The 15,974-nt window shown below is 31.9% G+C and overlaps 1 protein-coding gene across 1 annotated transcript; it reads left to right on the plus strand.

The window, feature by feature from the left end:
• Positions 1-1,231: 1,231 nt before the first annotated feature.
• On the plus strand, positions 1,232-12,846 carry LOC134243491 (transcription factor EC-like; the record flags this gene model as incomplete). The annotated part of the gene is made up of 7 exons (XM_062725762.1): positions 1,232-1,450; positions 1,672-1,770; positions 8,233-8,374; positions 8,556-8,631; positions 11,825-11,969; positions 12,151-12,327; positions 12,643-12,846. Coding segments are annotated over 7 exons (1,062 nt in total), but the record flags the coding sequence as incomplete, so codon positions are not given.
• Between the last annotated feature and the right edge of the window lie 3,128 nt (positions 12,847-15,974).

The following is a 15,974-nucleotide window of genomic DNA, read 5'->3' on the forward strand; positions in this document are numbered from 1 at the left end:
AAAGATCGCCAACTTACAGTTAGAAAAATAGATGAATATCTTTACAATGATATAATTATCAAATGCCTAAAATATTGTTTACTTTAGACTTTAAACATATCAGATATTATAAAGTGAAGTTACCCATACTTTATCCAAATGAAATAAACGACGCTCCAAAGACAGAGGACTTGGGTTTTGATGGGCACCATGCTCCTTCTGGAAAAGGATATCATTATCCACCCATACTATTGCTGAGATTTGGCTATTTCTGACAAATGGACTGTTTTTGTTGGAAAAAATAACCTGCATGGTAAGAAATACATGTCACGTGACCGCCTATATCACGTGATACGTCATGGGCAGAATGGTTGCAGATGCGCATTAAAATCGGAGATGACTATTTTGAAACATTTTCAACACTGAAACCCTATATCATTTCTCTTTTGGAAGTTATTCAATTAGTTCGTGAACTTTTTGATCACCCCTCGTATACTGTCAACTAAACTCTGTAAAAAGAATACGTACTTTAGTTAGACGGTTTTTTTTTAAAGAGAGGTTTATATTCTTTCATGTTAAAATTAAAATAAATTGATTAAAGGGTTGATTCACAGTGGAGTTTTTAAAACTTTTTTGATTTTTGATTTTTTTTTTTTTTTTTTTTTTTTTTGATTTTTATTATTCATATTTCAGACAAATATTCGAATAGAATGACAACATTTACACAATCGGCCCGCTGTAACGCTATTTTGTGACACATTGTCTAAGAAGTTCTTTCAAATTGATTTTTAAAAATATTTTGCTAAACTCAAACATTTGAATATTTTCATTCTGCATTCTAGTTCAGGTAATATTTTTGCATAATGATATAAGATTGATTATTACTGAATTTTTTTTTTTACTTTTTTATGAGATTTTTTTTTAAACGTCGTTGTATATTCTTTTAGTTTACGTACCCACAAATGAATTCGGGATTAAATCAAAGGATGGGCATCTTTTGAATGAAAAAAAAACATGCATGTGGATCAATGTTTTATTTGTTTTTCATCGCTATCAATTTAAAAAAAAAATCCGCAATAAGTCTTACTACATGTAAGACGGAAATATGGAGAAAAGATCATCCTGCCGTGTGATTTTACTATGACCTCTGATCCCTTAATTAATTCATACCTAAATGTATACAGATTTCACTTGTAAGTATTCATAAAATTTTGATTATTTGATTAATGCATATGATATATAATATATTCAGCAAACAGCACAAGAGGAAAAATCTTTGGAATACCAAAATCAAACAGAAGTGGTATTTGATGGTTCGTCTTCTTACTCAGAAGAGGAAACTGATGACTTTCTCGAGGATGAAGAGATGTTTTCGACTATAGAAGATGACGAGTGCTCTGATGTCTTCAGAATTCCAAGGCTTTCTCAAGGCTTACATGAAGCTATAACAAATATAAGCAAAATTGAAGACGTACGTAGATTTTTTTTAAAACATGAAGAAAGCAATAGGATGGAAATCAATCAGATTCCATAAAATGACCTAAAACTTGTCAAAATCTTCATGTAAATTGCATTAATTTTCTTATTTTTCTCCATAAGAACATTTTTTAAAATAAGATTTTAGAAAAATGGATATGCAATGGGAAATTCTTACCAGTTTTTCATTTGAATAATAAATCAATTGGTATTCAGGTTGACAATGTTATTGACGGTATTATGAAATCTATTCATATGGATGGAGCACACGTAGAGGAACTTCACCGTGTTGATCAGGTCGTACAGTTTGATAAGGTTTGTCTGTATAATTTCATTTCAAATAAAAATAAAACATTTACTTTAAAATATATTTCGTAAATAATTTATTGAAAAAAAAAATGACACATGTATTCTGGTAAATAAATAGAGTAATGCCTTAGTCACATTTCGCGGCCGGTGGCTGTAGACTGGTGGTAATCGGTGATAATCCGTGTGTTTGAGCGATGCCCCAACATCGGTCCACATCGGCGTAGTAGTCCTTAAAGTATGAGTCACATAATCCAGCGCTGCGGTATTCAATGGGCAACCGATGCGTCTTTTCATAAAAATGACGTGGTTGCAGGCCGGTGTAACGACGAAAAGTGACCCCCGTAGAATATTGACCGAGGTCATTTTTTTACGTAGAAATTTGACCCCCTGGTCAATATTCTATGTAGAAAAATGACCCACTTTTCTGTAGAAATCATGGCCTTGGGGTCGTTTTTCTCCGTGTGCATTGTAGAAAAATGACCCCGTAGAATAATGACCCCTTGTCATTTTTTGATGCAAAAACTTTCGTTTAGAGAGGAATATTCTTGTTAGCTAATGTATACGTGTAATATCAAGCAGCCTTACGCTTTGTAGTGTTAATTTCTGGAAGCTTTTAAGCTTACATAACGAAATAAAAGCTATACAATACCTTACATGAATGATACAAACCGCTTTATCCCCATTGAAGGAAAACAATATCTACATGTATTAAAATGTTCTAAGGCTATTTAGGCAAAGATATGTGCGCATTCATACAATCATTTATTACATTTGATACAGTAAGTTTCCACAGTTGTCATTTTAATCTTTAAAGGGTCATTTTCTAGCTGGTGTCAGAAATTGTTTTTAAAAGTTTCCAGAGTTGATTAATTATGATTCTCTTTGATTTTACCCTGAATAAATAATTTGCAAAACTCAATTTTTCAAAAGTTTAACGTTATTGATTCCTATTTTTGAAATTCGCGCGAAAAAGGGCGTTAGCTCAGAAAAATAGATCCTATAAAAATATTTGGTTTTCTATGAATGGAGTTTTAAACTTCTCATAATAAAAGGGATGATCGATTTTATTTGTAAAAATAAGTAAGTATTTAAATTGCCTCTGAACTATGATACATAGGAAACAAAAAGTGGTTAGCTTAAAACCTGAAAAATTCAAAAAGAAGTGCTCGTCTTTCCAAAATTGGCACATGTAGTATCGTTTTCCCCGTTCTACATGTACATGACTTACATTTGTAAATGTGATGATTTTAGGGGTTTTTTTACCAGTAGAACATATGTAGAAAAAAAGCAAAACAAATGTTGGATTATGAAAAAGTAGTTACTTTACTTGTTATATTTATGCCCCGGTGAACAAAGTTTAGGGAAGGGGGGTATATAGTTTTTAGCCTGTCCGTCCGTCTGTCTGTTTGTTTATTTGTCTGCAGAAACTTGTACCTTGCCCATAACTTTAGACCGGGTGGGATTATGGCTTTCATATTTCAGTTGTATTTTTGTGACAAGACCTTTTTTGTGTACAACCAATTTTGACCTTTTGACCTTGACCTTGGAGTTTTACACACTTTTACACAAAAATTTCAAACTTTTACTTTGGCATTAATTTTTGGACGGTATTTGCTAGGACTTTAGATATCGAAGTAATGGCATGATAGATTAAGAGTTCATTTGTATTTGAGGGACGTTACAGCAACCATTTGTCAGTTGTCTGTGTTGAAAAGGAAAGTTTTTTGTTTTTTTTTTAATTTATAGATATCTCTAAAGGTTGAACGAATATTCACTCAGATGTAAGTTTTTGACAGTGTTGGAGGACTTTTTTTAATATCATTATAAGAACGTTCTCGATGTTTATGCATGGTATTTCCCGTATATACAAGTAAAAGTATAGAACCTTACATAAGAAAGTTAAAAAGTATGTATTTTAAAGCAGAATGCATATATATATATATATATATATATATATATATATATATATATATATATATATATATATATATATATATATATATATATATATATATATATATATATATATATATATATATATATATATATATATATATATATATATATATATATATATATATATATATATATATATATATATATATATATATATATATATATATATAGATGAGATTAAAGGCAAGAACTAAGGAAATTAAATTTATATAATTAAATTGAGTTGCTTTTCTTGCTTCTATGCTTTGTTTTGGGATTTGTATAAATTTTCAAAGTTTATGGTTATCAGAAACATATCATGCCATTTTCGGAACAGAACCTTTGAATGATAAAAGAAAACCCACCCCAAAATATAATAATATTTAATTATGCTCCTCAATGAAGAAGGATATGGAGATCAAGAACTGTATTCAATATCAAAGTCCATAAAATCATCAGGAAATAATGGGAAAATCCGTCTTCAATTCAGTTTATAAATAATGGACTTACAATTTGTATGAAAAACGTCACTCAGCATTTGACTCAATGATAAGTTGTATTTGCTGTCAAGGTCATTGTATCGACCATAGAACTTACGAAATGATGACTTTAAACGAGACTTCTGATATTCTTGTTTCATCAACTTGCTTGTCAATCATTTACTTCGTTTAAGAAATTGTTCATTCGTAGAGCATGCTCTTGCGTATCGAATCAACTGAGATATATAAGCTCCGTATGCAGGTGATGAATGTATATTGGTGCATAAGTAAGGGAGGTTGACGATAGAAACTTTAAAGTCATCACGTTTATCATATAGCTTAGTTGTTAGATTACCATTAACGTCCTTGTCAAGTAAAATATCCAAGAATGGAACAGATGTGTCAGACTCTGTGGTATCTTTTATCTCAAGTTCACCAGGATATATCGCATCGACGTAGTAATGGAAATTACGATTGCTAATTGACGATACGTCGTCGATATACTAGTATCTAAATGTCGATTTGAAGGCCACAGCAAGTGTTTTCTTCTTTTCACGCATAAGATATTGCACAAATTCTGCTTCATAAAAATACAAAAATAGGTCTGCTAATAACGGAGCGCAATTGGTACCCATAGGATTTCCAATAGATTGTTGGAAGACCTGGTCTCCAAAAACCCACATAGATATTGTTAGTCAGAAATTCAAACATCTTCTTGATGACAACTTCAGAGTACTTGAGTGTGCAATCAAATGTTTTAACAAAATAAATTTGAATATGACCAATGACCAGGTAAGTAAATTTACGAGTTCCATTTTTTTTTTTTGAAAAGGCACCTGTGAATGATATAATAAAAGCCTGCAATTTAATTTATCGTTGGAAATGGTTGCGTATAAACTTGAAAAGTCGTAAGTTTTTAAGCTGTTAATTTTGGACAAAAATCTTGTGATTTCAAATTGTCCAAAAGTTCTTTGGAATTTTTGAGTATCCATATCTGTTTCATACCACTTCTTGAATAATATTGTTGCACAGTACTCTTGAAGTTTTTCATTGGGATTCTGCAAGCCAAAATAATCCATACCAGAATCATTGATTGTGATGCTACTATTAAGATGCAATCAAATATAAGTTGGAAAGGATTAAAGTTCATAAAAATCCCCCTACTTACATTTGAAAATATGTTAATATATCAGGTGCCTCGGATATAAGGTTTTATAGTAAAAAAAAAAGTAGGGGGTCAAATTTCTATGGGGGTCATTTTTCAACGTGTGCTGAGTCGTAGAATTACTGATATGGAATGTTTTTCTACAGTCGAAAAATGACCCTACTTGTCGTAGAATATTGACCCGGAGTCATTTTTCTACGTAGAAAAATGACCCCCTGGTCAATATTCTACGGGGGTCACTTTTCGTCGTTACACCGGACTTACAAAGGCCCAGCGATGTATTGCTTATTATAAAACGATGTTCCAGGATGATCGGCCGATGTATATTACATCGCTCATACATTGGTGGACATCGTTGGTACGTCGGTTGACTATGGGTAAATGTTTGGTCGAACATCGTCCGATGATCGGCCGATGTCTGCTGCACACCATTCAACCCCCCGATGACCTCAGATTTAATGGACGCTTTTTTTTGGATCACAAACATTCCCAAGTGATTTAACTTCTACTCACTACTACTCTACAAATGAATTTTTAAAATACCGTAATATCGAAGGTGCGGTATACGGCTTTATTATATTTTCAACAAAGAAATACTGTAATTTATCCATTGAATAAAAGTGATATACTGTAATAGACTGAAAGGATATAAAAATGATATTTTGTCACAATGTGCAAATATCAAAAGTGAGGTTAAACTCTCGATTTACCTTCCCATAACGTAGAGTGTTGTAAAAATATTCTTTCAACTGTTATAATATATAGAGAGAGTAAATAAACCAAACTGACAGAGAATAATACTGCCAAAGTTTTCACAAATATGTTGCTGTAATTCATGTTTACAATGTTTTAAATCTCGTATCACTTAGCTATGACGTCTCAACCGCTCAGCTATGACGTCTATGACTGCATTACAAAAAAACAAAAAGGGGGCCTAGGCAAAGGGAAAATCAAAGAAAATGTAATATACAGAAAATTCAACGTTTGTAGTTGAATATGAAATTTATTTCACGAGAGGGAAAGGATTTTTTGATATTTTCACTCGTAATTTGCACTCGTGAAAATATCAAAAAACCATGTTCCTCTCGTGAGATAAATTCCATATTCAACTACAAAACATTGAAAATCCTCCATCTTTTCAACTGCTATTTATTGTTTAATTTTAGATTTTATATGAAAAGAAAAATATTCCATAAGGTCTTTCCTTTACAAGTCACACCCAATTAAGAAGTAATGTATAATAAATACTCGAAGAAAAAAAATCTACTTGAATTAAAGGAGATATTTACAAACTTATATTTAGACATTTAAACCAATTGCAGACTAAATAACGTAGGTATAAGAATAGGAAAAGATTACATTATAGAAAGAAATCATACAGAAAGCATTTTCTGGTCATTTAAAGTACGTTTATGTGATTTCTAATAAGACAATCATTTGGATATTCATAGTAAAAAACAAGAATTTGCAGCCAAGGTTTTCACTTCTTTCATGGATAGTAAATGTGGTCCCCGCGAAACCAATATCGCTCCAACCACTTGCACATTTGTGGAATATCAACTACTAATGTGCATATATACCTAGAAAACAAAGTGTTCTCATTTGAATTCACTCAATTACAAAACATAATACAGTAAAAATCGTTTAGTACGAACACGGATAATATGATTACACTGATATAGCAAAGTTATCTTGGATCCCCAGCTTTACTAATTTAACGAAGCCCTTATACGAATATAATGAATTAATATAGCGAAGTTATTTCATAGGTCCAAGTGACTTCGCTATAACCGAAAATTACAAATCCATGGCCATTGAGATTAATGTCACATTTAAATTCATTTTGGACCAACACAGAAATTAAACAAATTAATAGATAATACAAAGATTTCTTTGATTCCTGGCATATGATTCAACAATGTATAACTTGGCAAATGCATCTACACAGACATACATATATTATTAATGGTACTGTATTATTATATGACAATTTTGTAGTGTTCACCGTATCGACAATGCATGTAATTTTTATGCTTCAATGTCCTATATCTGATTTTTAAGGTAAAATATATCAAACCATATTATTTCATTTTTCTTAGAATTTACTAACTTACTCAGCCCCGTCGCTAATTATGATGTTGAAGGTGGAATAGGGAAATTCATTCCTCATGCAAAGAGATGAAGAAATAATGACTGATTTAATGTATATTTTTGAAACATATTCTGGAAGATGAAGGATATGGAGATAACGAACATTATTCAATATCAAAGTCCATATAACAATACAAAGTAGGAGCAGAGCAAACACGGACCTCCAAAACATCAGAGGTGGGATCAGGTGCCATGGATGAGTGACCATTCCCTGCCGACTGGTCACTCCCGCTGTGTGATCCTTGTCATGATGGGGAAATAACGCGAAAATCCGTCGTCAATTCAATGTGTAAATATTGGCCAAACAATAAGTATGAAAAACACCAGTCACCATTTCACTTAATGGTAAATTGTTCTCTTTCTGACAAGGTCATTGTATCGAATCAACTGAGAAATATATACTCCGTATGCAAGTGATGATGGTTTACTGATGCATAAGTAAGGGAAGTTGATGATAGAAAAGTTAAAGTCATCACATATACATGTATCATAGAGCTTGGTTGTTAGATTACAATTAGAGTCTTTTTCAAGTTAAATATCGTAAGATGTGTCAGACTGTGTAGTACTTTTTTTTCGTCTTAAGCTCACCAGGATATATCGTATCGACATAAGATTGAAAATCTCCATTGTAAATTGACAATACGCGTCGCCGATATACATGTATCTAAATATCGAGTTGAAGGCCACAGCAATATTTTGTGTAGGTTTTTTAATTGATGATGAATAATTATGTTACAGGACAAAGGCATTCTTACAAGTTGTTGCAATCCTAATGAGAAAAACCCCTCGACATCCAGTATCCAATCAAGAAATTCTGCAAAACAGCTGGAAGAGAGGTTATTAAGAGAAGAGAGAGTTCGAAAGGAAAAACACAATATAAGTACTGGTTGTCTGTCTCTATTACAATGTATTTATATTAACTCTTAGTAAAAAAAATTATTAATTTACTCAGTATTTTTCCAAGTTAGAAATGTTTAAAGTTTTATTATACATGTTTTAACCTTGCTGTTTTAAGAAAAGGGTAAGGTGTAAATAAATAATATTAATTCTTGTTTTTTTAGTTGAACGTAGAAGAAGATTCAATATTAATGATAGAATAAAGGAACTGGCATCACTTTTGCCCAAACCAGCACACGGGTAAGTGTTTTTCACTGCACATAGATTTACAGTACCAGAAAAATAACTAAAACTTGGAGAGCATATATTATTTGCATATAAGATACCACACTGCTAGAATAAGATATAGTAGTTGGCTCTAATTTAGTTGTTTTTGATGGATGTATTCTGATGCAGAAATGCAAGATTTTTTATTGTACTGGAAGACCTGGATCAAGTTTCGGAGTCATCTACAGCCATTTTGGGAACTTCATTATGGCCAAATACTGTTTACTGTTTTAGAGATATATCGTTAAGTTAAAACAAAAGATCTCTTTTACATAGAAAATAAAAAAATATATAGTTATTACGAGTATTATGTGAGTATCTTTATAGATATCTAAAATTCCGGTGTTCTGTTTGAAACAAGTGAAAATGCAAGGCTGGAATTGAATGGACACTTTTAAATAAGTAAATGACGAAACTTATATATGTCAGCACATAATAATCATGGACAATTGAAAACAAACACAATTAACATAGTATGTAATAGAAACAAAACAAACAGCAGAAACCAACATTAAATCTTAAGTTCATATAAAATTAAAAGCAAGAAATAAAACAACGCAAAAATGAAAAACAAACGACTGCAAAGCAAATTATGCGAAGGGAAATTAGCAAAGATAAGAAGAGACTGCGCCCATACTTTTCTTCCGAAAGGAAGACATTGTCGAAAGAAATGCATACTGTGTTTCCTCAGGAGACACATAAATATAAGGGCTACAAAAGAAATTACCTAAATTTTTATTTCAGAATTAAAGGGAAAAGTGTAGAAGTGCTTAAATAAATGAAATGAATAAATATTTTCTAGAAATTTTCATTCATTTCTTTCTAAATAATATGACACTAATTTCATCCATTGATGAAGCAAAACCATCTTCTCAAGAATCAATCCGATTCCGAAGCACAGATTCCAGTATAAAAAACCCGGGTTTTTATAGTAACCGTTTACTATGATACCTTTAATGTCTATTGCCAATATTATCAGTTTTTTTTTCTCGAAAATCATTCCGTGTATGGTGAAAAAATGTATGATCATAATTAAATTCTGAACAGAAACAGCTAAAAAGATTAATCGGAGGTGGGCGACTTCGATGTTATTGTGAAAACCTCTCTATTTTAATCCCATTAAACATATTAAAATAACAAACAGTATTCAAGATTAAAAGTCCATTAAACAATACAAAATAGGTGCAGAGCAAACAGCGACCTCTAAAACATCAGAGATGGGATCAGATGTCATTTAGGAGTGAGCATCCCCTGCCGACCGGTCACAACCGCCGTGTGCTTCTTGTCATGATCGATAAATAACGGAAAAATTCGTTGTCAGTTTAATGTATAAAAGTATGAAAAACGTCAGTCAGCATTTGACTCAATGAAAAATTGTATTTGATGACAAGATCATTGTATTGGCCATATAACTTACGAAATTATGACTTTAAATGAGACTGCTGATATTCTTGTTTCATAAACTTGTTCGTCAATAAATTACCTCGTTTTATAAATTGTTCATATGTATAGCATGCTCTTGCGTACCAAATCAATTGAGATACATAAACTCCGTATGCAGGTGATGAAGGTATATTGCTACATATAGGTAAGGGAAGTTGACGATAAAAAAGTTAAAGTCATCAGGTTTATAATAGAGCTTGGTGGTTAGATTACCATAAACGTCTTTTTTCAAGTAATATATTACTTACATTGACCTCGGTGTACATGCCAATGTTGTAGAAAATCTACCGCCCAGGTATTTTTAAGATACCGTTTCAAAATAAAGATACGTTTACTATTATAGAATTATAAGGGATAGTGCCAATTTTTCGCATATTAAAGCAAATAATACAAATATTACGATAGACTTTTCGCTCAGACTATAATATATTGTGAGTAGTACTATATTATACATTACATGTAAGAACCACAAAATTCTTCCGCCTTGCTTCTGGAGGGGGCATCTCAAAATGCCAAAAAATTAAGAACTTCCTTGTTTTAATAGGGTACTACAAAATAAAACGCATACAAATGAATATGATGGAGAGATTGTAAATTTCTGTGTTTTACATTTAAAGAGTATATATTTATTACTTTTATAACATTTTATATTACCCCTTCTTTATGACCGTCACGTTATCTAACGTGAAAAACACAATAATATTACGACCTCAATCTACATGTACGTATAAATTTAAAAAGAATCGTTTTAAAAATCAGTTATTTAAATCGTAATAAATTTTTGACCCGTTATTTCTTAATCTTATTTGGTTTTATTAAGTGAAAAAAGTTGCTTTAAACAGTAAATACGCCTTGTTTTACTATTGATGTGCGAAACCCTAGTCGGCCCCCTTTAATACATGTTTACCATCTTCTTCTTTTCTCACATTGCAACAATCAGCAATTAATAACTATATAAAATAACAGCGAGAGGGGAGTTGACTTTAAAATCTGATAGCCAAAAACAAAATATGAAAGAAAAGTTTAGTACCATTTTTTTTTCAAAGTATAAACTCAGCATTTATAACTTTGATAGAGACATTTTACCTTTTCTTTTCAATACGTTTTATGTGATAAGCTTGATGACTAACTTTTCTATCGTCAACTTCCCTTACCTATATGTAGCAATATACCTTCATCACCTGCATACGGAGTATATATATATCAGTTGACTCAATACACAAGAGCATGCTCTACGTTTGAACAATTTATCAAACGAGGTAAATTATTGACAAGCAAGTTGACGAAACAAGAATATCAACAGTCTCATTTAAAGTCGTCATTTCGTAAGTTATATGGTCGATACAATGATCTTATCTGCAAATACAATTTATCACTGAGTCTCATTCTGACTGACGTTTTTCATGTTTATTGTTAGTCCATTATTTATACACTGAATTGACGACGGGTTTTCCCGTTATTTCCCGATCATGGCAAGGAGGACACGGTGAGTGTGATCGGTCAGCAGGGGATGCTCACTTCTCCATGACACCTGATCCCACCTCTGATGTTGGAAGTCCGTGTTTGCTCTGTTCCTATTTTGTATTGTTTTATGGACTTTTAGATTGAATACTGTTCGTTATCTCTATATCTTTCTTTCAGTCTTTTTGTAGACTTTTAAAAAATTCTATGAGATAATTTTATGTTATTTTTATTAAACTTTATAACATGTATACTTTTTTAGCATTATGACATTGAATAAAGGATCGACTCTGAAAGCATCCGTTGAATATATAAAGAAAATGAAGGAAGAGAAAGAGATCCTGGAAGCACATAACAGAAATTTGGAATCTAAATATAAGAATGTGGTAGTGACATTGTTAACAAGAGTATGTGTAAGTACACTTTCTCTTCTAATAAAGAGCATGAACAAAGAAAAAATCCTCAGTAATATTTAACAAGAATTTGAAAATTGAATGAAAATTTCTGTATTTCGACTTTTGATACTCTTTTAAAACTAAAATTCATTCATAAAAAGAAATTTTACTTATTTCTGCATTTTTATTTAAGCAATTAGAAGTCGAAAGGAAACTGAACGAAATAAAAGTTAATGGTATGAAAACAAAAACGAACATGCTACGAGTGCCAGGTGCTTTTGAATCCATGGTAGAAGAAATGAGAAAAAACAACACTCAAGCTAAATCAGATGACCAGCCATCCGCAGCAATTCAGAATTCGAAGCCAATTGTAAACCTACCAGAAAAAGGTTGCACTTCAACTTCTTCAAAGGCATTTGATATTATATGCAAAACAAGACTGCATGTTAACCCAAAAAACAGAAAATATTCAAACCTCGGAGAATAGTGTTCTAAAAAGTATGGGAAGTAGTGTCAAAACCAGGCACCAATTAGATAAAAATGACAATATACAGTTTCCAAAACCTTCAAATGACTTTGAAAATAAGAAACTGTATATTAAGACCTGAAACCTGCAAGAACGTCATCCAGTGAAGTCTCAGGCATTGACTTTCTTGACCTAAATGATGATTATTTTTAATTTAAGAAATTCAGTAGTTCAGATGCTTCATTTACAATAGACAAAGCCTTAAATGTAACTGAGGGAGAGGCTTGTTCATCTACATCTGGTTTCAAACCTTTGAATCAAAGACAAAAGAAAAGGTCAGGAGGTCAACCATATGTGACCACGGATATCCTTGGAACTTTATTACGAAAGCAAAACGGGGTCATAATTTCTTCCGAGAAGTAATCTAAATAAATTTCCTTTTGTAAAACAATTGATTCATTAAAAAAAAATCCGGTGCATGTTAATTATTTTATGCAGAGCTTGAAATCTAGAATAGTTCACAGTAGGATCTTAGAACGAAATAAAAAATAATAAATTTTGAGTCAAAATATAACATATTGTTATTGTATTATAATCATTAACCAAATCATAACAAGGAACAAAATGCATGTGTTCTTCCATAGGAGATGGATACTCCTCCATGGCATTTGATCCATCTGATGTGCTTTGAGGTCTTTGCTTTTTCCACCCTCAATTTCTGTTTTTCCAATGTACTTTTGAGCCTGATTGCTGTTTTTAGGTCACCTGAGTAAACTCAGATGACCTATTGCTATCCGGTTTTTTTCCGTCGTCGTACGCCGTACGTCGTTCGTCGTTCGTAGATCATAAACTTTTGAACATTTTCAGCTTCTTCTCTGGAACCACTGAACCAATTTAAACCAAATTTGATATACAGTATTTATGGGTAAAGGGGAACAAAAATTGTGAATTTCATGGTCCCTGCCCCCCTCGGGCCTGAGGGGTGGTGCCAAAACCATTAAAATTAGTTCAATCTTTAAAAACTTCTTCTTTACTCCTGGACTTCAAGCAGTCAAACTGCTGACATGATTGTAATCAGCATTGAGTCCTCTACCAAAATTGTGAAATTTATGGCCCCTGGGAGGGGTTGTGTTGTTAGGGTGGGGCAAATATAGATCACATAGTAAAAGTGCATTATTTCTTTGAAAATCTTCTTCTCTGCTTCTGGGTATTAAACAAACTAACCAAGTACAGTAATGATGATCAAGAGTGCCTCTTCAAAAATTGTGAATTTTATGGCCCCTGGGTCAGGGGTTCTGGTGTTAGGGCGGGGCTATATAGATCATATAGTAAAATTGCATTAAATGCATTCCAAAATCAAAACAGAAAATCTTTTTTTCTGTTTTAAGCATTTTGCCCTTAGCTTAGGTAGTGACAAAATCCAACAAATAACACAGTTTACAAGGTATTTATTGGTGCGAATATTAAATAATCAGCATTTTCCTTATACAAAAGATTCAGAGGAAATACTTTCAATTTGATATTTGTTTAATAAAATGATCATGGAGTAAATTTCCCCTCAAAGCAAAGGCAACTATCATTCATATAGCAGGACTTTTCGGGGTAAATTTCTCCTCAAGAATATTGCTGACACAGTATTTACTACTCATTGAAAAACCGCACAATACAGTTGAAAGAACGCAAAAAAATCTATAGAGTAAATTTCCTCTCACAAATTACATTAATACAGTTGACATACAGTTGTTAAATCAAAAGCAACTGTCCTTTATATAACAAGTCTTTACAGAGTAAATTTCTTCCCAAAAATATCACTGATGCAGTGTTTACTACTACAATCATAATTTTAAAATAGAAAAATTCTACAGGGTTTAATTTCCTCTCAAAATGACATTGATACAGATAACATACAGTAGTCAATTCAAAAGCGACGATCCTTGATATAACAAGACTTTACGGGGTACAGTCCCTGAAACGTTCTACTTTCCCATTTTTCCGTTCGCTCACCGTTCGTTCAGTGTTCGTTCACCGTTCGTTCACAGTTCGTTCAGCGTGCGTTCACCGTTCGCTCTTCGTTCACAGTATTGCGTTCACCGTTCACCGTGCGCTCGCGTTCACTGTTCACAAAACGTTCACCGTTCGCTCTTCGTTCCGTTTACTTTGCGTTCACCGTTCACTTATCGTTCAGTCTTCATTGTCATTCAGAACTCCGAAGTGAAAGGACTTATCTTTTTGATGGTAAGGATTTACATGTTTTTTAATTAAATAACTTAGATATCGTGTTTGAAAAATAATTATTTCATTGCAAAAATTATCTATGATATTTATATTTCTATTATTATAACTCAGCTGTTATTTATTTCATGAAATTTCCCTGGAAAATAATACATAAAGTACCTACATGTATGTAGAACGATGCTAAAATATTAACTTTAAAAAAGGGCAATATACAAATGCTTCACGCCAGGCATCAATTTGTTGTAATTTTAAGTAGGACAAATTATTAATGGATGTATGATAATTAATTCAAGTCTTTTACAGGACAATAATACATAAAAAAATATTTCTACAGTAACACGTATTTTAACTACATGTAGGTTTGAGAATTATGAACAGTACTGCAAATATTCAGTTAATTAAATATCTTTAGAGCTAATTAAGTTGATGGTGTGGTTTTAAATTAAATAAAATTCTTATTGAGTTTTTTCAGTATATTTTAATCAATATTTAATTTGTATTGTAACACAAGAAAATCAGTCTTAAAACCAACATCAAACAGTCATTAAACAATAGTATTTTAGAGTAAACTTGTGCCGACAGTAGTATTTTAAACTGGCAGGGAATATGTTTCAAATTCAATTTAAAACTTAATCCAATTATTTTTTTTCTGTACATTGTACATTCAGTATTTTAAAGCCAAAGCAACCATCGTTTACATAGCTTTTAGATTTTACGGAATAAATTTCCTCCCAACGAATATCACTGATACAGTGTTCGATACTACAATTACAATTTGAAAATAGCAAAAAACTACATGGTAAATGTCCTGTCAGAATACACATGGATACAGTGTATATTGGGCCTTGTGGACAGCTAAACTTTACGGGGTAAATTTCCAAGGAATAGCACTGATACAGTTTTCAACATATCGATAAAACGTAAACATTACATTTTCAAGTTAACAGATGTACAGGGTAAATTTCCTCTCAAAAATGACATTGGTGCATTGTACATTCAGTATTTGAAAGCCAAACCAACCATCGTTTACATAGCTTTTAGATTTTACGGAGTAAATTTCCTCCCAAAGAATATCAGTGATACAGTGTTTACTACTAACATTACTGTTTGAAAATAGCAAAAAACTACAGGTAAATGTCCTTTCTAAATTCACATTGGTATATTGCACATTCAGTATTTCAAAGTCAAAGCAACCATCATTAACATATTAGATTTTACGGGGTAAATTTCCTCCCAAAACTATAACTGATATAGTTTTCACTATTAACATTACAAATTGAAAAAAAGCAAAAATCTACAGGGTAAATTTCCTCTCA

Source organism: Saccostrea cucullata, unplaced genomic scaffold (genome assembly GCF_032062105.1).
Source record: "Saccostrea cucullata isolate Sc308-1 unplaced genomic scaffold, CSIRO_AGI_Scuc_v1 ctg2413, whole genome shotgun sequence".
Taxonomy (NCBI): Eukaryota; Metazoa; Mollusca; class Bivalvia; order Ostreida; family Ostreidae; genus Saccostrea; species Saccostrea cuccullata.